Genomic DNA, 21,975 nt, shown 5'->3' on the forward strand with positions numbered 1-21,975 from the left:
AAAAATTAAATAATGTACAACCTAGTCAAAATATCGCGCATTTACACAAAGAAGATAGCGCTTCCCAAATCCGGCACGACAGATTGGTGTACCTAGCGCGCTACGCTTCTATGAATGATGTCATCATCGACTATATAAAAATCGGATTTGGCTGGACAAGCTCAGTTGCCTGTTGAACGGCTGGCTGCTCCTTCTGTGTGTTTTCACAGGCAGTGTAGCTGATTTATAAGTCCGTTACACTGGCTGTGGAGGTACGCTACTCAGCGCCGTCCAACACGCGTCCGTGTCCGATTGTCCGTCTAAACACTTTCTTTTGTGTTGTGCTCGTTTCCAGCACAATTTTATGTACAATCTCGAACACAATTATTCGTACACAAAATCGCTTGTACATTCGAGCTCCATTTACAAACACGGTTAACATAGTGTCGTGGTACTTGTTGTCTCTTTCGCTCTGCCCATCATCATCAACGTTGACTTATTTTGCTTTGTGCGCTTGGGTTCTATGTTTGAGGCGGATGTGTAGGTAGGTATATCTAATTTGTTAGCAGGATTGCCATATTCACAGATTCAATATGTAACATTCGATGTTGATTGGTTGTGCTTAAACTATTCGTAAGAAATATATTTGATTTATTATTACTCTAAATGTACTAAGAAAATAAATATTTACATTAAGTACTATAGTCCCACGTCTACAGTTCGTGAACCCCCATAGGGCTGCCCCTTGTAGTTTCTTGCATTACATGCAAGGAACCTTCTTGCAATTTTTGCACATTACCAGTACGCTTGCAGCGAGTAAAGGCGCTTTAACCTAGGCTTAATGAGCCAGGGCAAGGTGCAAATACCTCTGTCCCATCCCAAAGGAGTGACATTACCCTTCTTAGCAAAGTCACTCCCAACGTTTTATTCTAACCCCCTATAAACGATTCGTTGGTTGAATTGTTCATTAAATGAATAATTCAATTGCCGTATAATATCTGCATAGCAGGCCTGGCCGTTTTAATGTTTGCGACATATTTTAATATGCTTCAAATATTAATGTTGACAAGAAAGACACTATGGAATAACTGCAGTGTTTTCCAAGATGCTTTTCAATACTGGCTGTGTAAGGGTTAGAATAGAATAGAATAGAATTATCAGAACGCTTGCAATTTTCGCTCGTATTTATTGCATTAATGTAAGCGAATCCGGGTACGTTTTGGGTGTAGCACATTCGAGTCCCTACTCAAACTGCAACGCGTTAACATTGGCTGGGAGGAGTGTAGAGTAGAGTGACAAGAAAAAATGACCCCTATTGGCCCACCCTGAGTCGATTCCTAGTCCCACCAGGAGTATTTGCTCCAAATTTGAAGCAAATCGGACAAGTCCAGCTACCGGACCAACGTGCTCGAAGTTTGTGTGGGATTTTTCTACAATTTACATGGAGAAAACCCACTAGCGCGCATTTTCGCCGCTAGGTGGCACTGTATGCATCGTATTACCACTGTAAGTGAAAATAAGAAAGATAATATAATTGTCTTCAACTTTGTCGAAGCCTGCTAGTCAATCCGGCTTTGTTAAAAGAAATTATTAAACTTTTAACGAAGTGATGTCTGAGTCAGTTTTGCATGGAGCCTAGCAGTACATGGTTGTGTATCGGTACTCGATTCCCACCAACTATTAATTTTTTTAGCTAATGGATAGATTTAGCTGCATAGTATGTTCAAATAAATTGTAGTATGTGATACGAGTTATGTTTTGGTTAGAAAATTTTAGTTCCACCTGTGACCGCATAGAGGGCGCCAACACTAACTTTTCAACGGAGAGAGATAGGAATTAGATGTCTTCTACAAAGTTCTAGAACAGACATTTTTCAGTAATTCTTCCGAACATCTCGATATTCTATCTCACTCCGTTGACAAGTTAGTGTTGGCGCCCTCTATGCGGTCACAGGTGGAACTAAAATTTTCTAACCAAAATATAACTCGTATTATGAATTATAATTCGGGCTAGTGGGTTTTCTCCATGTAAATTATCGAAAAATCCTATGCAAACTTCGAGCACGTTGGTCCGGTAGCTAGACTTGTCCGATTTGCTTCAAATTTAGAGCAAGTACTACTAGTGGGACTAGGAATCGACTCAGGAGTAGGCCGCTTGAGTTTTCGAAAATTATTATTTTCTAGGGCAGTCTAGTGTAGAGTAATCGAAATCATCGATGTTTTTCGCTGCTTCGAGTATAAAACCTCCACATGTAAAAAACAAAGATGCTGCCCTACATGCGCATAACATGTGGTACAGAAATACCACTCAGATTACTCATGAAGTGTTACAATTTCAATTCGCGTGAAGTGTTTCAATTTGAATATGCTACAAAACAAAATGATAAGCTGTTTGTCGCTGTTGCAGATCTTTATAATGATTTTATTTCTCTGACTTAGTCATGGCTAAATCATTAAATCAACTCGGTTCAACTATTCGGTACAAGGTATATGGTTTACCTTAATCCCAGAACAGTACACTTACTTTTTTACCTATGAACGTTGCACTGGGGTACAACCGCACCCCACGCGTTTGATCACGTCGTATCTCATTTCTAAAAAAGAATGAAGATTGAGATCCATCTGTCAAAATTAATGATTCAGTATGGCACTTCCACGAATATGGACGATAGTCTAAAAATCTTACGATATTCTGAGAAATCGAGGGTTATCTCCACGGTCCAAATAGCCCCTGGTCTCCCTATACTTACAACAGCGAGAAAGTACTACAAAACAAAATGCATCAATGACGGTGATGAACGGTCGGCGGCTGCGAAGCAGAGGAAATCATCACACTCATAATGCATGAGAAGTTCACATAGTATGTACCAATTAACGCAACAACGAATGTGTGTCGTTATAAAATGGGGAGTAAAGAGATGTTTTAGCAAATCAATGTTTTTCTAGAAGTTTCAGGTCATGAGCTATTTAGGTACCATTCATAAATCACGTAATGCTTTTAGAGAGGGGGGGGGGGGTTATGACAAATTGTGACATATGGGAGCGTGGGAGTAAGCTAGAATTTTACGTAACATGATTTACTGAAGAAAAAAATATTTCAAAGGATTTGTTTCGTAAATTTGTGAGAATTTGTTACATGGGGGGAGCAGGGAGTCTTTTTTGGGCAATTTTTGCATTACGTGATTTATGAATGGTCCTTGTCAAAATGCAGAAATGATATAACATTGATAGTATTGGGTGAAGAGAGCTCCATGTGCTAAAAGGATTGCTTTTGGGTATGAGATTGTGAGCGCAAACACAGAAAATGTGAGCGCGCTATTTTGGGTGCACACTACATCTATGCAGATATAAAAGTCGTTAGAATTGATATAGTTAGAATTGATATAGTTGTCTGAGTCTAAGGCTAATATTTGTTACACGTTGAGACGAGAGTCGACTGGAGACGGCAATGAGTACACCACCACTCCGTTTTTTGCATTTGTCGGATCACGATCATTAACCCTAGAAAATGCACTGGGGTACAAATGTACCCCACGCTATCTTTGGAGCCGTATGAAAACGAGAATTCGGCATTCACTGAACTGGGACCCCAACCATAATTCAATTTAGAGTTCATAGTAAGAGTAGGAAAAGGTAGTAAAGCCAGTTTGCTTTTGGCCTTCGTGAAAGCGAGGGTCATAGTTGGCGTGGGGTACATTTGTTTCGTGCTGTCAGTGGAAATGTGACTCGTGACAATACATGTTTAAATACCAGTTGTTTTACTACGTAAGTAACAATTAGTATTATGTACTTGTTTTTAATCATTTATTAAATTAATTTAATTTAATTTTGACGAAGAAAAACATGTCGTTCTCATCTACGTTATTTTTTTACATATTTTATATTTTTTATAGTTCTCCAAAATAACGGCTTGCAAGTATAATTTGCGCATAGTAAATGCAGTAGCAGCGACGTTGCGTGTTACCAATGTATTACTGGTTAGAAATATTTTTTTCGTTTCAATTTCCGTCCTATTTCGTGGAATTTTATAAATCCCGATTTTTCATTTTTCCAAAAAAAATCCCAAGAAATCGAAACTCCACTTTATACTGTTTCTAGACCATTCTTCCAACTTTTAGAATTGTTTGATGTTTTTTTTTCAAATCGGTGTAAAATTCGCAAAGATATAGTAATTTTTGAGAGAATAGTCACACGTCACAGAAAAGAAAATATATGATGCAAATCGACACCTGTGACTACCCAGATTAATTTTTCAAGGTGATTTATATTTTTTTAAACAATTTCCATTGCAAAAAAAAATTAAAAAAAATTGACGGTCTCAATTTCCTCGTAGGGAGGTCCGAATTACCTCTACATTGTAAAAAGATGGAAAAACGTAGAGTTATGCAAATCATCGCCTGGCGCTGCCATGGAGTGGTAGAAACGAATTTGAATGGCTCCAAAATGTAACTGAAGTTTCAAACTAACAATTAGAACCTTTGACTGATAAATTCTTTCACTTCTATCCACCCAAAAGGGCGATTTTCTTAGGTAGATCCGAATGGCTCCGGGTTCTCCTATATTTTATATGTATTTGTTACTCTTAACCTCTTAAGCCTCGGGGGGAAACAAAATTAGTAATGAGTCACAAAGGATTTAAAGTAACAAACATTTTCATGCTAAAAATACCTCTTTACACCCCGAGTACTAGTCCTTCGGATGAGCGATATAAACTTCTCTTCATTGCAGCAGCGATCGCCAGCTTATTGAGTGGGATAGCTGGGACACGGTGGTATGTATAATTCAAATTATTTCTGTACCATGAAGCCAACGACTTGCGAGCGTTTCGCTCACGATTTGAGAGCAAAAAAACAGATCCATTTACGCTCCAGAAGATTTGTTTTGAGTGTTCAATAATAAACGATTTGAGCTCAAAAAGTTTCATCCCATTAGCATAAATGGTTCTTTTGCAATCCATCCTCAAAAAAGTGTTTGAAAAGCGTTATTTGTAAAAGTCCCCCTTAAGCTGAAGATTCAGTGACTAAACGCCATAAAAGATGAGTTTAAGATCCAAGGTGTTTAGAGTTCTAAGGTGATTCGTCTTCGGCAGTAACTAGGTGAGGAGTGGGGTAAGCATGAAGCAGACTGCGAGGAAGAAAAATGACAGCGACCAACTTTGTTTAGCAATTGAAATCAAAGCAGACATATGGAGAGAACTAGTAAACAATGTTGTTAGCTGTCGTTTCTAAAACCAATATGGCTGATCGGCGTTTTTGAGGATCGCATCACCTGAGAATAAAAACTCCTTGTTAAGATCAATGCTCGCTCAAAATGCACGAATTTTGCCCAATTCGTAACTAAATTTGAAAAGAATTTTTTTATTAAATTTTCCTCCGATAGAATATTTTGAAACCCATGTCTTTCTAAAATGATGGAACATGAACTAAAACTGTTGTAATATAAATCTTTCTTTTATTCTAGCTTCATAATAATGTTGTTCCTGGTATGTGTAATGTTGGTTTACAAGATTTGATTTTTCAAAAACATTTCAATAAATCGCTTTTGCTCAAAAACAGCAAAAAACTGCGTTCAAAAACCCACCAAAAACTCCGGGGATTTTAAATAATAACTGAAAATTATTTAATATGCAAAGCCGTACCTACCCAGAAGATATTAAACCATCAAGCCTTGCTAACTTGTGGGGTTGGTGTTAGTTGCGATACGAAATGAAGTTCAAAACATTTGTCACACCTCTGGCTTCTTTTCGTGGCGAACACAACCAATTTGTTGTCTATGATATCTATTCTATAATCATAAACAGATGTTAAAACTTGCACTTACTTATCTAATATTCCAAATATATAAAAGCTTTGGTATTATACTTCTCATCTCGGAAGTCAATATCTTTTCCCGTAGACATTTCTGTTAGTGCTTAAATTACAGAATATTTGCAACGTAGGATAAACAATCCTTCTAAATATACAAATCCTTTTTGAGGACTGGTTTGTGAGACCGTTTCGAACAGTGTTATATAAGTTGCTAACTACTTGCCTAGATACGCATTTAAATGGGTGGTGTCATCTCGTACAACATCATCCAAGATATCCCGACGAGAAATAGCCAAGAAAGAAAACTTTCAAGGAGAGCTTTCAACAAATAGAAATATGAGAATCACCATCCAAGCAGACCCTGTCTCCATCCACATTGGGCCAGTATCCCCATAAATCTTATTACTCATCGCACTGTCATGGAACTCCCATCAAAATAGCACAACACAATATACCACTATCCTTCTTAACTTGTCACATCCTAAGATGCTATCGAGACAATACTTGACATTTCGAACTCTCCTCAGTTTTTAGTTCCTGCTTCCCATGTCTTTGCGGAGCATTTATTTAACAAATTTAAGTTTCGTCACAGATTATTAACATAAATGTTATGAAAATTTGTTATTTTTAGCTTAGATATGAGAGAAAATCAATCAGCACAAACTTACCAGGGTTTCCAGTTTTCCGGCAGCGGATGTAGCAGTCCTTGCCGGGCGAGATAAATCAGGTTGGTTTCCTTCTCTGGATCGATGCCAATCTTGACTGCATACTCGAGTATTTCTGCGTTTTAATCCGTGGTAGCAAGCAGGAAATTAGAATAGATAAGCCCAGAGAAAAAGAAAACGAAACAATGAATGTAAGGAATTTCCATCCTAGAGGAAACATCTAGATTGGATACACAACAAAGAGAAGAAAAGCGAAGCATATGAAATCATAGGCACACGCAGAACGAGCATCCTAACTTCATTGATTTTTCATTCGTCCTGCGGTCGTTTTTTACAACTTTTCACTTCGATTTGAAATCGTACCTTCCTTCGACGGCTCATAGGTTGAATAGAAAATTTCCTCCGGGTTGCTGCTTTCGAATGGAGAGTACGAAGTCATAATCCACTGTTTAGACCTCCGGCTTCACTGGGTCGGCTGTTCTTGATCTGATGCAATTAATCACCGTTACTTTTTTCTTCTGGTCCAATGGAAAGCTCGGATTGATTTGCTTTTCACACCTCGGTGCACTCCATCACACACTTTTACTGTCACGAACGGTACCGTTTCAACTGGTTTGATATTTGCTCGGGAGATTTTCTGAGTGAAAACTGTTAGATCACTTCACACCACAAGATAGGAAGAGGTATCACTTTTTACTTTTTCTTTTTCAGGAGATTTTAGAGTCCTAATGGACACGTCTTGTCTGACCAAGTGCTGAGAATTTAGTGAAAGCTGCGAAAGGAAAATAGCAAGAATAGAACAGAGGACAGGCTCCAGTCTGGAACATAGCCTCCGGTGCGCATGAGTCACAAACATATGGGACAGGTTCAAACGGTTACGGCATTCGGGAGCGAACTTTCTAAATGGCAAGAGATGAACAATAAGATGAACGTTACTAGCTGAGTCTCTCCACCGGAGGGTAAACAAAGGAGACGCATCGTATTTAATGTACAGTATAGGCTTGAAATAATGATAATAATAATAGTACACGCTCAAATTCTAAATATAAAACTGATTTAATCCACCTATCAGTGAGATGAGACATTTCTTACACATATCACTGTTGTATGATTCATTAGTTTGTCGGACACACGCAAAGTTAGCAAGCAACTAGATGTGAGATAAGCACAGTTTCGAGTCCTGCACGAATAACACTTCGAATAAACTGAATAAACTTAAGAAAAATAATAAAATAAATAAAAATTTAAAATAATTATGAAGCAAACAATAAAAAAGTTATTCATGAAGTGCATAGAATGATTAATATAAATCAAATTAATAAAATAAATCAAATTAGCTCAAATGAAAATTAGACAATATTAAAAAAGTTATGAAATTAAGAGAGTAAATTAAATTATTTCAAGCTAACAAACTGTCATCAAATAACAGACTAAACCGAATTAATAAAATGAAGAAACTGAATAAAATATATGAACTGGGTAAAATTAACAATTTAATAAAATGATGAATACTATGAACAAAACCATAATAAAATTGAATTAATTAGATAAATAATATGGATAAAATTAACCATTTCATGCCTAATATTTTTCTAGATCATATATGGTTCCAAAACCGTTAAAAGAGTTAGAGTAAAGAAACACGCAAAATCTGTTTTGATCAAGATACATGCTTATCTATCAGTGTGAGAAGCTGCTCAATTTTTACATACCAATCCTTAATTCACATCTCCTGCAAAGTTTTCAATAGTTCGATTAGGCAGATTTTTCACCGATAACTGAAAACGTCTCTGGTAGCACTGCTCCAGTGAAATCCAATCCAATCCAATTGCAATAACTTCAGTTCTACTGATATTTCTAGTAACTATTAGCGCTCAAATAAACGGTGATAGTCACAATTATTAGTTTTACTTTTTGGTGATGAAATTTTGTCTAACCCCAAAGTTATAACTGTTCGAAAACGTAGTTGTTCATAAATAACAGGGTATGCAGAGAGTCAATAAAATCAATAAAATGAATAAAATAAACAACATGAGTAGATTTTTATAAGTAATAGAATTAATAGAATAAATTAAATTGTGTCTAATTAATGTTCTAGATGAAATGAATAAAATGAATGACTGTACAGAATTAGTCCGATTTTTAAAATGAATAAAATGTGTGAATCCGAAAAATAATATAAAATTGCATAACACGAAAAAAGTGAATAAAATAAATTGAATGAATGATACGAATAAGATGCATGAGATAAAAAACTAACCGGAATGCATGCAAAGAATGAAATGAATACAAGAGATAAAATGAGGTCAAATGAACAAAATGAATCAACAAAATCCTAAAAGAAAAAATGAAAATGAAATGATTATATATTTTAAAAACCTATTTTAATCCACCTAGCGGTGCAATTGTGCCTTTCTCAATCATGAATCACGAGAATGTGTGCGATGTTTATATTCATTAAAAGCTTTTAAATGCATATATTACATTTTATTATTATACATCACATGACAACTATATGCAGGAAAATAAATCATTATTCGAGTTGTAAAATTTTGAAAAAGAAAAAACAGCCACGGTAATATTGAACTGAAAAAAGGTGCGAAATCGGCAAAGTCCCAAAAGTTCGATTTAAAGATGTTTGGCATCAAAAATACGAATTCGATTTCTGAAATTTCATGGGCTTGTATGGGAATTTCATATGTGACCGGACCGTTCAGTCTATATTTCCGGAACCATACAAGCGGTCCGTGCGAAATGTTACAGACATCTGTGGGGATAATATAGCTATCATTTGGGACTAAGTTTGTGAAAATCGGCCCAACCATTTCCGAGAAACTGATATGAGTTTGCTAGTTATGAAAGATGGCCGCTTTGCCCGGGCACTTCCGGAACCGTCTATGGTGGTCAATGTAGTCAACGAAAGTTTGTTTGGCCGTCGGTAACCTAGAACATCAAATTTAAGTTGTTTGAGAGACATTTTAGCGAAATTTTTACCTTTATTGCTTTCATCGGAGTATCGGTTTGAATCACAATTGGCTATGTGATCGCACGCCACAACCCGTAACTCCGGAACCGGAAGTCGGTTGGGGATAAAATTTAATAGCCATTTACGGGGACGCAATACCTTTCATTTGAGGTCAAGTTTAGTAGAATCGGTCTAGCCATCTCCGAGAAACCGATGTGACTGTTACTCTGAATTTGGATACTTCCGCCGGGGCTTCCGGAACCGATGATGGTGGCCAATGTGACCAAAGAGACTTTGAATAGCTGTTAATGACCTAGTACTACAAATCGAAGCAGTTGTGGTCACATTTTGGAAAAATTTTCACCATTATACATTCATTGCAGAATTTCTTAAAATCGACGTTTTCTGCGTGATCGTACTCATCACCCTGTAATTCCGGAACCGGAAGTCGGATCCATTAGAAATTCAATAGCAGCCTATGGGAACGTTGCACCTTTCATTTGGGACTAAGTTTGTAAAAATCGGTTCATCCATCTCTGAGAAAAGTGAGTGAGATTGTGTTCGCGTACACACACAGACGCACATACACACACACATACATACACACACATACATACACACACACAGACATTTGCCGAACTCGACGAACTGAATCGAATGGTATATGTCACTCGGCCCTCCGGGCCTCCGTTAAAAGGTCGGTTTTCAGAGCAATTGCAATACCTTTCTATTGAGAAAGGCAAAAAGCCAAACATTTAAAATAAAAAATAATTAACACAGCGAATGTAATCCATGAAATGAATGATCTGGAAAAATGAGTATATGGATAAAATTTAATAAAGTTAGTTAAATAAAGTAAATGAATAAAACAAATTTCACAAATTCCAAAACCATTGTTTCCGAATATTCTGAAGTGTTTGTGAAAATCTCATTGCAAAGAGTACGTTTTCGTTCTTCTTTTCTTGACGGCGTTTTAAGATTAACTGGTGTAATCGTTTTAAGATTATCAGTTTAGTCAGTTCTTTTTATTTATTGATGGGCCTTAATTAAGGAAATCTAGAAGTCAGGAATTCGTCTTGGAATTAAAAGATGTTTTTTGGTCACAGATATCTGAAAAATAATTTTTATACAGAATAGAATTTTTCAGGTCCAGCAATCCTTATCACTTGAGAATTGTTTCGTTCGGAATTCTCGTTCTGGAGATATGGGTTTATGAGTCCTACACAAAACAATACCATGACAAAGGAATGGTTCAAACTATCAGAATAAGTATTTAAATTCATCGAAAATATATAACAAATATGCTATTAGTCACATTGATCATGAAAAATGTATATTGGGGTTTGCAGTACAACTCAGTATCAGTTATAGTTACACAGTAATATGTATGACTTAAATACAGTGAGATCAACTATCTGTCCAATGCACAAACTGTGATTGTAATCCTTGCTAATTTACGTGTAAAATACGGAGCACTCAAACGAAACCTCTATTAAATTGTCCAATGCCTGTACTAATTCTGGCATTGAAGCTTCAATTGAAGCGTTCTCGTTATAAGGTAAATTTGGGCAATTGAAACCATCGCTATAAGTTAAATCATTTACTGGGATGCAAGTATAGTTCGATAGTTCAGGGGTTTTTTGGCGCTATTTTTCCCGGATCTAATTTGTGGATATTTTTGGAATTTGATCCGTTATTTTTCATGAAAGTGCATTGCAATACAATGAATCCGCATTTTCAATAATATCAACCCAAAACAGGTGTTCTCAATTTTCGAATGACACATTTGAGCATATGTTTCATTCAAAATTCAGTTCAGATGCGAAAAGGTTAAAATAGACGTGGTATGTCTCTTTCAACATTTTTGTCTTCAAACAACCATATTACCCAATTTGAAATACCCCAGGGATTTCCGTAATTATAGTATATCGTCGCTGTTGTGCTATCTTATGACAAGCGCCATTTAGCACTTTTCGAGAAAAACGATTTTTAATGTTTGAGATTGAATATCTTAAAATTTATAAATGTTAGAAGCTTTTCGGAGAAGGCATTCGATGCTTCTATCTTTTCTGAAGTAAACTCTCGATTTGTGCGAAGATCGGTTGACTATATTTACAGTTTTTGCTTAAAATGTAAACCAAAGTCGCTCACATACGTGTCATAACTATGTATTGATGATAAAATATGTATGACGTGTCACAAATGTGTACAGAAGATTTCATATAAAAATGAATTATAACTGATTCGTAAAATTATGCGTTATAGATCACTATGTCCAATATCATACTTTTCCATGCGATAGCAGCAATATCAGGTTACAAAATGATGATATTAGAACACAAAGTTTTTCCAATTTTCCTCCTTTATTCAGGAAAAACAATTAACAAAAATTGGTTTCATTGACAATTTAGAGACAATGTATATCAAACAATGTTATTGTTGACAGATGAATAGACGAAACAAATGTTCTTCTTGCATAATCCATCACTACATTTCGGTATACTTTCCAAAACAAGTGGAAATCTCAAAAGGAAATTTGTTCAATAATCATGAATATATAAGCCAACCATTCCCAGAAAAAAACTATGGTAGGAAAAGTTTCGCTCCCGAGACAAGAACCTAGCTAATGGTTTTGGTTGATCTGCATAGGAATTACCTATGTCATCAGAGACATCTGTTGGCTTGCTATAAGCTTTTCGGCTTATAGCAAGCAAACAAACTAAGAATGTTGTCTCTTTTTTCTTTGTCATAAGATAGCACAACTCGATCATTCGAGAAATTGGCGCTTGTCATAATCGTGTTTCGCTATATCTCAGTAACCCAGCAGAATTTCAAAATTCTGAAAACGCGACTTTATGGAGATTTTAAAACTTAGTAACATGGCATATCTAACTCAGTTCACCCCAAAATGGCGTTTGTCATAAGATAGCACAACAGCGACGATATACAAACGCTCAGTATAGAATTGAATTAAATTGGAGTTGATGTAGTTTTCGGTTTTTGTTCATATGACTCTCCTTAGTGCAACGTTTCGAAGGAATAGCCCCTCATTTACAGAGGAAAGCAGGGTTGGAACATAAATTAATTATAGTTTTCTCATAATACAAATATTTTGCAAATTTTGCCAGGACCACCATTATTTTCTTTTTCAAGTAGAATGAAATATTTAGTTTGTTTCCGCAAGTGGATCTGTTCTACACTAAAATACAAAACTACTTATAGGGAAACAGATGACAAAAATAGATTTGTTTGCTTCAACCTGAACAAGTACATCGCAAGATTAAATTAGCTTGGATACTAACAAGTTTTTCAGATTAGTTGAAGGTCTTATGACACATCTTAGAAATGGATTTGGAAATATCAGGATATATCTGAGTCGTGACAGTTGTCACGAACACGATTGAGGCGAGATCGGGGGGTGGATAGAGGCGACAAGTGAGGAATGGTAAATGATGGTTAGTGCTGTTATATTATTTTGCACATAGGGCGAATCTTTGATTCCTTACATCTTTATTATACATAATGCAACTGATAATTTTTACGCCACAATTAGTATAACATAAATCTTGCAAAAGAAGATAAACTTTCACTAGAATTTTGTTAATCAAAAACACAGTTGCTCTTGGTGATGCTACGAGTATAATATGAATATGAATTATGTTAGAAATCTATTTTCTCACTACCAGGTGGATAAGTTGGTGATCTGTGCATTCATATACCATCCAACGTCTATCTCACGATTGAACGCAATGTTTAATCCAACGGATAAATACATCAACTCTGGACAAATTTTCACATTGAAGTGAATTTGAACATTGTTTTGTCTTTGAAGCAAACTTGCGTATTAATTTTTGAAAAATAGTTAATTAATTATTAAGTAAATTCACAATTTTCGGAATCGAATTCCTTGAATCACGCCGATATGTTTTCATACCCCGATATGCAAAATTGGTTTAGTTTTGCCCCTAAAACACCAGTAAAGCAATACTCTGTATGTAACCGCAGCATTTTAGCTAGTTTAGAAATCGGTAAACGAGGAATAAAAATACAAAATGTTTAATATCTCCGCCGTTCGTGATCGGATTTTGACAATCTACAACTTGTTTGAAAGGTATTTTTACAGGCTTTATGTGCACATTATATGGTGTTGCTGCTTTGTTCGAAAGTTATTTGCTTTAAACCCATTGCGCTTTGACAAAATTGTCCATATCTCAGAAAGTAAACAACGTATCGAAAAACCAAATACAAATTATTGCATATTTGTATTTGGAAAAACGAAAATAATAGTGTCAAATGGCAACGTTGGGCCTTTCATTTGAAACTAATTTTGTTAAGATCGGTTCAGCGGTTGCTGAGATAATTACATGACATTAGTGCACATACATACATATCCTCACACACATACAGACATTGTCCCAATTTTTCGAGCTGAGTCGATAGGTATATGAGACTCGGCCCTCCGGGCCTCGGAAAAAGTTTGCAAAGTTTGAGCGAATTCTATACATAAGAAAGAAAGAAATGTAAGAAATGTAAAACTTGTGATTTTTAGCATATAGTTACTTGTTTACTTTCATCATAATTATACAATTATTTGAAATTAAATTTATTTTGCACTTTCATTTTAAAAGAAGTTCAGTGGGACCCGGGGTTATTAAGACAGTGGGGGTAATTCGGACCCCCTCTATTTCTCAGAAAGTCGCAAAACTTAAGGTACAGTTATTGTAACGCTATTTATTTTTTGCTTCTTAAGGAATTTCTCTAATAAATTTTTCCTAGGTAATATTTCCATTGTAAAAAAATAAAGAAAAATTTACGGTCTTAATTGCCTCGTAGGGATGTCCGAATTACCTCTACATTGTAAAAGGATTGAAAAACGAAGAGTCCGTTACCTAACGCTTTGCTTGGGTAGGTCCAAATAGCCTCGGGTTCCCCTATAATTATGATTGTTGTTGTAAAACATGTTAAATTTGCAAACACTTGTCGTGCTCCTTCCACACAAATCAAAAAGAAATTCTACAGTTTTGGTTAAAATTTACAAGTAATTCTTGCTATAAATAAGGTGGAATCTCCGAAACGAATATTTTCTTCAATTTGGAGAACCTCAGTCCAAGTTTTAAGCGAACTTTTAAACTGCAATGAATTTTGACGAATTGGCATGTTCGGATGCAACCAAAGAGCGAATCTTGTGCTTTATCCAACTTATCGACAGGGGCAGAACTGGTTCTTGACCAACGAATCTATCCGCCCAGTCATTTCCAGTAATACCGGAATGACCGGGTACCCATAAAAGGTAGATAGTATTTGAAATGCTAAGTTCTTCGACTTGAGTTCGACATGTAATTACTAGTTTCGATCTAGAATTTGTCGAACTAAGTGCTTTCAGGGCAGCCTGACTGTCAGAGCGAAATCAGATTCTTTTACCGCAAATCCCTGTTGAAGTGCCGATTGAAGACCGAATGAGACTAGTTTATTCTCATTTGACAGTAGACACCAGCACCGGCTCGGCCCTCCAACAAAGAACCGTCAGTATAACAAGTATAATCTTCAAGTTGTCGCTCCATCCAGCCAGACAACCATTCCTCATGAAGAGGAATTCTCACATTGAAGGATTTAAAAGGAAAACTATGTGTGAGTGTACGGTCTCTGCGAGCAAGTTTAAACTCATCCTAGGTAACCATTTGGGGCCACAGTCTTTTGTGACTAGTCGCACGATCTATTGGGTGTATCTGTTCCAAAGACTTTAATACGGAAGGCACAAGAAAGTGCTGCTTGTTTCAGAAACACGTATAATGTGTTTTATGTTCAAGAGTGCATCTTGAGCAACAGTAGGTGTTGTCGTGAACGCACCAGTCATCGCCATCAAGACCATCCTCTGAAGATGGTTTAACTTTGACTGGATTGTCATAACTTCTACCTTCTGCCACCTAACAAGACACCCATATACCAATATTGGTTTAACAATTGTTGTGTAGATCCACTGAATGTACTTGGATGTGAGTCCCCAAGATTTGCTGAAAGCCCGTCTACATTGGCCAACAGCCATGCACGCTTTCTTGATTCTAAAATCGATGTGAGCTGTCCAATTAAGTTTTGAGTCAAGAATTACCCCAACGTACTTAACTTGATCTGCGATAATAATTTTAAAGTCAAAGAACAGCAACAAGCGAGCTCCGGTTGAAATCCTTCGTTGCGTGAAAAGCACCATTGATGTTTTATTTGGATTTGCAGATAGTCCAACATGAAGACACCATTGCTCATCAACACATGAGGCTTGTTACATCAAACCAGAAAGTGTGTTAATGCAAATACCGGTGACCGTTATATGATAATCATCGGTGAAACCGTATGTCGGAAACCCACGCTCATCAAGTTTCCTAAACAAGCCATCGACGACAAGGTTCCACAGAAGTGGTGACAGCACACCACTTTAAGGACATCCACAGACAATCAGTTTCCTTATTTCTACTTGTCTTAACGATGAGCACAGATTTTGGTTGCTAAGCATTGAATGTATTCAGTTCGTGTTATATGCAGGTACTCCATGACCTCATGCTGCTTCCAAGATGGATTCCAAAGACACGTTGTCAAAAGCAACTTCAATATCGAGAAAAACTACTAAACTTGATTGCTTTTGTGAAATATTGATGTTGTAGACAACATTGTGTAACAGGGTGGTAGTAGACTTCCTCTGCTGATATGCATCTCATCTCATCTACATGAGTGTGGTGAACGATTACGCTTTCTTGCTGAAAGGTGTCCGGTCAGCTTATACATGTTGCATTGCATTGGCCCAAGGTAACATCCCGAATGTAGTGATCGATTAAACGTTCCACTGATTTGAGAAGGAAGGAGGTCAGACCAATCGGTCTAAAGCTCTTTGCCTCCTCATAAGTGGCGCGACCATCTTTGGCAATGAATTGGAGTGTATCCTCTTGCAAGACTACAAATAAGAACCTTCCTCAAAATATGTTTGAAGTACTCATATCCTCTTTATAGTAGAACTGGAATGATTCCATATTTTTCCGGAGACTTATACGGAGCCAAACTTTCAATCGCCCATTTGATCGTTTCGGTTGTCACAATTCTACGAGCAATTTTGTTCGACAGTCATATGAATTGTTCCATCAAGTTTTATTGTTCATACGCTGGACTAATTCTATATTCTATGGTGTAGAAACAGTAATAACCATAATATCTGCTGCTCTATGATTGCTGGGGTACTTTTTGAAGTATGTGGATATGCGTGGAATCTTATCTTCCAAAGAAATCATCACCTGCGCAAGCGCACAGTGGTTCCCGGCCAGACAAAACCCTCATTTTTTGTAGATTTTCGCTGTATTTACCATTCTTTCAGGCTAATCGGTGGAATAATAGAAGTGCGACGTTTTTAATTTTTGAAGTAGAATACCTAACATTTCAATATATGGATCCCGCTTCAAAATTTTCTTCCGGAATTTTACCCGAATTTTGAAATTTTTTGAATGAAAAAATAAGATTATTACGCTATCTGATTGGAAATATGTACAACAAATTTGTATCCAATTCCGTAGGGTGTACAATTACTAAAAATAACGGAAATAATAGATTTTATGAAGTTAATAATTATCTGATCCGTTATTGGTCGGTACAATTCACTCAAGTAGCAAGCGTTGCTAGGACTGCCTCTTTTTCATCGAATGAACTGCGCACATATAAAAAGGGAACATAAGCAAAATTCGTTAGTTTGTGTTCTGTCGTTGTAAGCGTAGCAGCTGCTGCGTTTCATGTCAGCTCGCATTCTTTGATGGTAGCAAATACAAATACAAATAATTTGTTTTTGGTGGTAGGTAGTACTAGAGCACTCTAGCTAGAGTGTGGTCATGAGGAAGAAGAAGACACATGACGTATCCAAACGAGCATGAAATTTGACGTATTTCTATTGTTAAGACGTTAAATTTCATGCTTGTTTGCTCTAACTAGAGTGTTCTAGGTAATACATCCCATGACAGCCGCCAGGCGCTGATAGCATTTCATTCTGATGATGCACTGGCGTGCCAGTTTCATGCATACACGGAAGATACAATGATGACACATCACAGAAAAAGAAGAAAGCTATTTGAAGATTTTTAATTGTATTATTTTTTTTCATAAACGGAGTAGTGATCGTCGCTCCACAATGTAATTTATTTTTCATGACTTGGGGTGAGCACGATCTATCGAATCGCTGAACTGAAAGTTATAGAATTAAAGTTAGTTTTTAGCATTTTTTTTTTTCTTTTTTGGCCCAGCGCTACATATATAGCCTTTTTAGGAAAATTCAGTTTTTCCTACACAATGCATTGATTATAGAACTTAGATATGTTGTTCACAAAGCATTAGTAATAGTAATTTTCCATTTTTCCATTGATTTTGTCGAATCTTTGAGATCTTAAGCACTGTTGTTGTCCTATGCTGATTTGAGCGTTTCTCTGAGTCCTGCTACTGTCCCATATAGTATGTATTATCAAAACATCGCAAAACATCAAGTTCTAAATGATCTCAATCGATATAATATCGGAAGAGATAATCCAATATCAAATCGCTTGGAGCACTAATCCCCCAATGAAACAAGTTATGGTTATAAAAGACGATGTTTTAAATATAATACAATACAATACAATACAATCTCTGATGGTTATTGAAATTAATCTTAAGCGGACCCTACACGAGCAGAAATATTGACAATAAATCATATCTTGATCAATATGTTGAGGTATAAAGTCATTTTGAAAATATTGATTCTGTAGAATTTAAATGGGATTGATTGATTGGAGCAGTGTTGTCAATAATTTTATTGACACTATTTTTGTGTAGTGTGGGGTCCGCTTTAGAATTTTGTATATCCCTAAGTAACTATTTAGGTGATTACGATTAATACGAACAAGATTCCAGTTATGATTTTTGAAATCAATATTCATTTAAAAATTTTGAAACATGAATGGCAATGTATTGGTGCATCCAATGTTTTGTGTTTTCATTTGGATTCAACTATAAAGCTCTGCATACATATTTTGAATCGGTCCGCTGTTTGACAGGTAAAATTATCCTAGTGGTCGGCAGCAATCCATTCACAAAGTTTTTGTCTTGAAATTTTATGTATTTTTTTTAAACAAAATTCTTTTTTCGAATTGCCACGAGTGGAAAAGGAGCTAATTAATTTTGCCTAAAAGTAATGAAACCACGACATGGTCGGGTACGACGATCATAAAGGAATTTAAAACAACCGTCTGTGCAGTTCTGAAACATTTAAAGGAATGTCTGCTTCATGGAAGGTGTGATCAAAGAGTAGATACAGAACACTAGATTAGGATTGTCGCTGGCATCAGTGGTAGGAACATCATTGTTTTAATTCCGGGATATACCTGTCAAATAGGCCAAATAAAAAAAGCAAAAAAATAATCCTCTATCGTCGTTTCATAGCGACGAATCATTTTTGTTCCTTTTAGCCACAAACACAATTGGCTGATGTATTCTCACTAATTAGAATGCACAAATTATCTAAACCTGTACTGAATTTTGATGAATTTTCATTTCCTTGTGCGGTATATACAAACTCTTTCATTTCATAACAATAACAGTCGAAAATTTACACCGAGAAAATTCGTTATATTGAATATATTGATTTCACACATATTTTTTTGCAATTTGTAGTAGAACATAAAAATTATCTGTCACGCATAGATACCATGTGAAAATAATGAAATTATAATAGTATGCCACATAGAAATTTGTTCCATAACAGATATCACATCATTTTTCTGTTTGCCTATTTTTTATTCTGCAGTAGAATAAACGAGACTGAAATATAAAAGGTAAACTCTGCATTTTACTAATTTGAAGTTCAACTAAACGGTTTGTGGTTACAAGCAGGCCATATTTTTCTGCGTGTACCAAAAGTGCGAACCAAAGACTTTTACTAGACAGACTTTCGATACCTTGACAGATATATACCGATAGCAATACAAACATGTTCTGAGACGAAAACAATGGGAACACCAGCGACAATCCTAATCTAGTGTTCTGTATCAACTGATCAAGGCGTCCGATGTTATAGTGGTCAACAATCTCAGTGCTGTACGGTTCGAAATATGCGCATTCGGAAAAGTGTCAGAGCTTAAAGCTAAAAAGTACGACAAGACTGTGGGCTCGAAAGCTGTATGATCAGGTGTTGACCAAATCAAATGCATCCTTGTAGACGAATTGGATTTTAACTAGCTTCCGAGAAAGGAGTTTTATGTTGCCAGGGGTCACTGAGATGTTCCCAAGAAATATAAATTTGCTTTTTTTGCGGATAATATTGCCGGTTGTTGATCTGACATGGAATCTACAGCTGTGGCCGGAAGACTTCGATTTTCATGGCGACCACCCAGAGTCTGTTCGAGAAAGAGAAAATTTCAACCCATTCAACCAACAATAAAGACTCGAATCTTTAGAAATGTGGCACTTTCAAGTGCGTGTATTTGCTTAACCCATTCATTCCCATGTTGTTTATAAACCACAACATGTTTGAGCAGCTATAACTTTTGGTTTGGACTCGATTCGTTCATAAAAACAAGTAAGGATGCTAAATGTAATTATTGCCCTTCATTTGAGCTTAGGTTTTTAGGAACGTGTCCAATTGAAAATAGACAGAGAAAGAATGACTGGGTCGGTGGCAATTCACCTTTTATTGGACACACTGAGAAAAGATATGATGCAAATATGTGCTTTTTATTGCTTCATCATGTAGTGAGAGGAAGAAAGTTCGAAAGCGTAGTACTATAAATAAGAGTATTTTATGCTATAGGATTATTTATTGATGAGTATTTCCAAATAATCCTTGCGCACATCGTTGCAACCTCCAGTGTCATATTATTTCGTAAGAGAAGATTTGCAAGCGTTCTACGTTCTGCTAATTGGATTCATTCACTTATAAGTGACACACACACTTCTTAGTAAAACTATCTTTTTCAGATTTGATTTTTCGGACTCTGATCATCAACGATCTATTGGGGTATACATAAGATCATTGTCTCATTGTGATAAAGTTCGTCTATGACAAACCAAGAGAACACTAGAAATTCGGTTTGATGAGCTTTTTGCAGAAATAGTAACAGCTTCGATAGAATAGATAAGCAAAAATTCCAATTTTTGATTTTTAAAGAGACTTACAAGAAATAAACACAATAAAAGTATTTCTGTGCATTTCTGTTGATACTATAGTGTTCTAATAGGCTAATTGAAGTGTCACAAAGATCCCCAGTATTTTGAAATGAATCGCAAGTATACACAACCATCTTAACAGCGTGTCGGTTTCACCCTAATCATAGGGTGTTGGTTTTACCCCAACAGCGCACATTTTTTTTATAAAAGCGATTAAAAATATTGAATTTCTCAAACTCGTCTTCAATGCACCTAGTTGATTATAGGACAGGCCGATAATAATAGGTACTGAAAAATGTGGTGATTTGAAAAGCTTCTGTTCGGTTAAAACCTTAAAATCTACCAACGAAATTTAACATCCAGACGAGTATGAACGCTGCTGTCGTATGTTTTGTTTATTGTTATGACATTCGGCGTACTAACGTAAATCCAATTTTTCTTCAAATGCTCTAAATAAACGTACTAATAATAATGTATCATTATGAAATGAATAAAAATTTGATTTCTAGGAAATGTTGTGGGGTGTCGGTTTTACCCACAGTGTCGGTTTTTCCCACAATTCCCCTACCTTCGAAACATATGTCAAAAATGCGAAGAGAAACAACTTTGCAGAAGAAGCTTTTCACTAGGATGTCTTTTAGCAAAAGGTAGAAATCATCTAGATAAGTTTTCACTTATCTAGATCCAAACCAAATTTGTCAAAATGATTCTCTCTTCTACCCAAGATACCTTTCCAAGGCACCAAATCTCCAAAAAAAACCCGAGCGCTAGAAGTTTTGATCATCTTGGAAATAGTATCCTGCCCACTGTACATCGCTCTTCAGTTTTCGGAGGAACAAGACTCCATCTGCCGTATCATTATAGCCCGTTCTCGCTGTAATGGCAGCTTGCTAAGTCTATCCAAAACGTAACCGACCATCATGACACGCAATGAAGGGTAACATCTCTTTTGTTGAAGAGCTTCCTTTACTTTCGAATTCATAGTGTTATTTGTCACGAAAACACTGGTTTTCTTGCCACAGGAACAGATCCCTTGCCAAGACAGTTTTCGCGAACCTATCCGCGAAGCCACGGAATTTGTTTGAAATCGGGTATCGCATAGGTTCATTTTCACTCAAATTCTCGCCACTAGTTATTGGTCGAGGCTTCGAATGGATTGTTTACTTATTCGATAATATTTGAAACGGTATCAAAAAAGAATTCGCAGCAGGGTACAGCTCTTAGTATTCTTTTTTAAGCCAAAATTATAACCACTTTGCTACGGATATATTTTAAAAAATCTCAAAATTTCATCAAGACCGGTGCACAACTTGAGTTGCAGCTATTTACAACATCTAAACCATTCTAGGCGGAAGTACTCTGTGGTATATACTATGAATTCTATGAATTACGCAAAAATT

The 21,975-nt window shown here is 36.2% G+C and overlaps 1 protein-coding gene across 5 annotated transcripts in view; it reads right to left on the reverse strand.

The window, feature by feature from the left end:
- The window catches only part of LOC131693078 (centrosomal protein of 164 kDa), a 67,961-nt gene that overhangs the window by 44,317 nt on the left and 1,669 nt on the right, over positions 1-21,975 (reverse strand). For 4 of the 5 annotated variants that reach the window (XM_058980589.1, XM_058980591.1, XM_058980588.1 and 1 more), the window contains exons 2-3: positions 6,814-7,222; positions 6,454-6,565 (exon numbers count right to left, since the gene is read on the reverse strand). In XM_058980589.1, the coding sequence (XP_058836572.1) occupies positions 6,454-6,565; positions 6,814-6,889 (188 nt within the window). In that variant the 5' untranslated portion in view covers positions 6,890-7,222. Of the gene's footprint in view, positions 1-6,453; positions 6,566-6,813; positions 7,390-21,975 lie in introns of those variants that run through there. The other variant, XM_058980592.1, reaches the window with a different exon arrangement.

This window comes from Topomyia yanbarensis, chromosome 3, assembly GCF_030247195.1.
Source record: "Topomyia yanbarensis strain Yona2022 chromosome 3, ASM3024719v1, whole genome shotgun sequence".
Taxonomy (NCBI): Eukaryota; Metazoa; Arthropoda; class Insecta; order Diptera; family Culicidae; genus Topomyia; species Topomyia yanbarensis.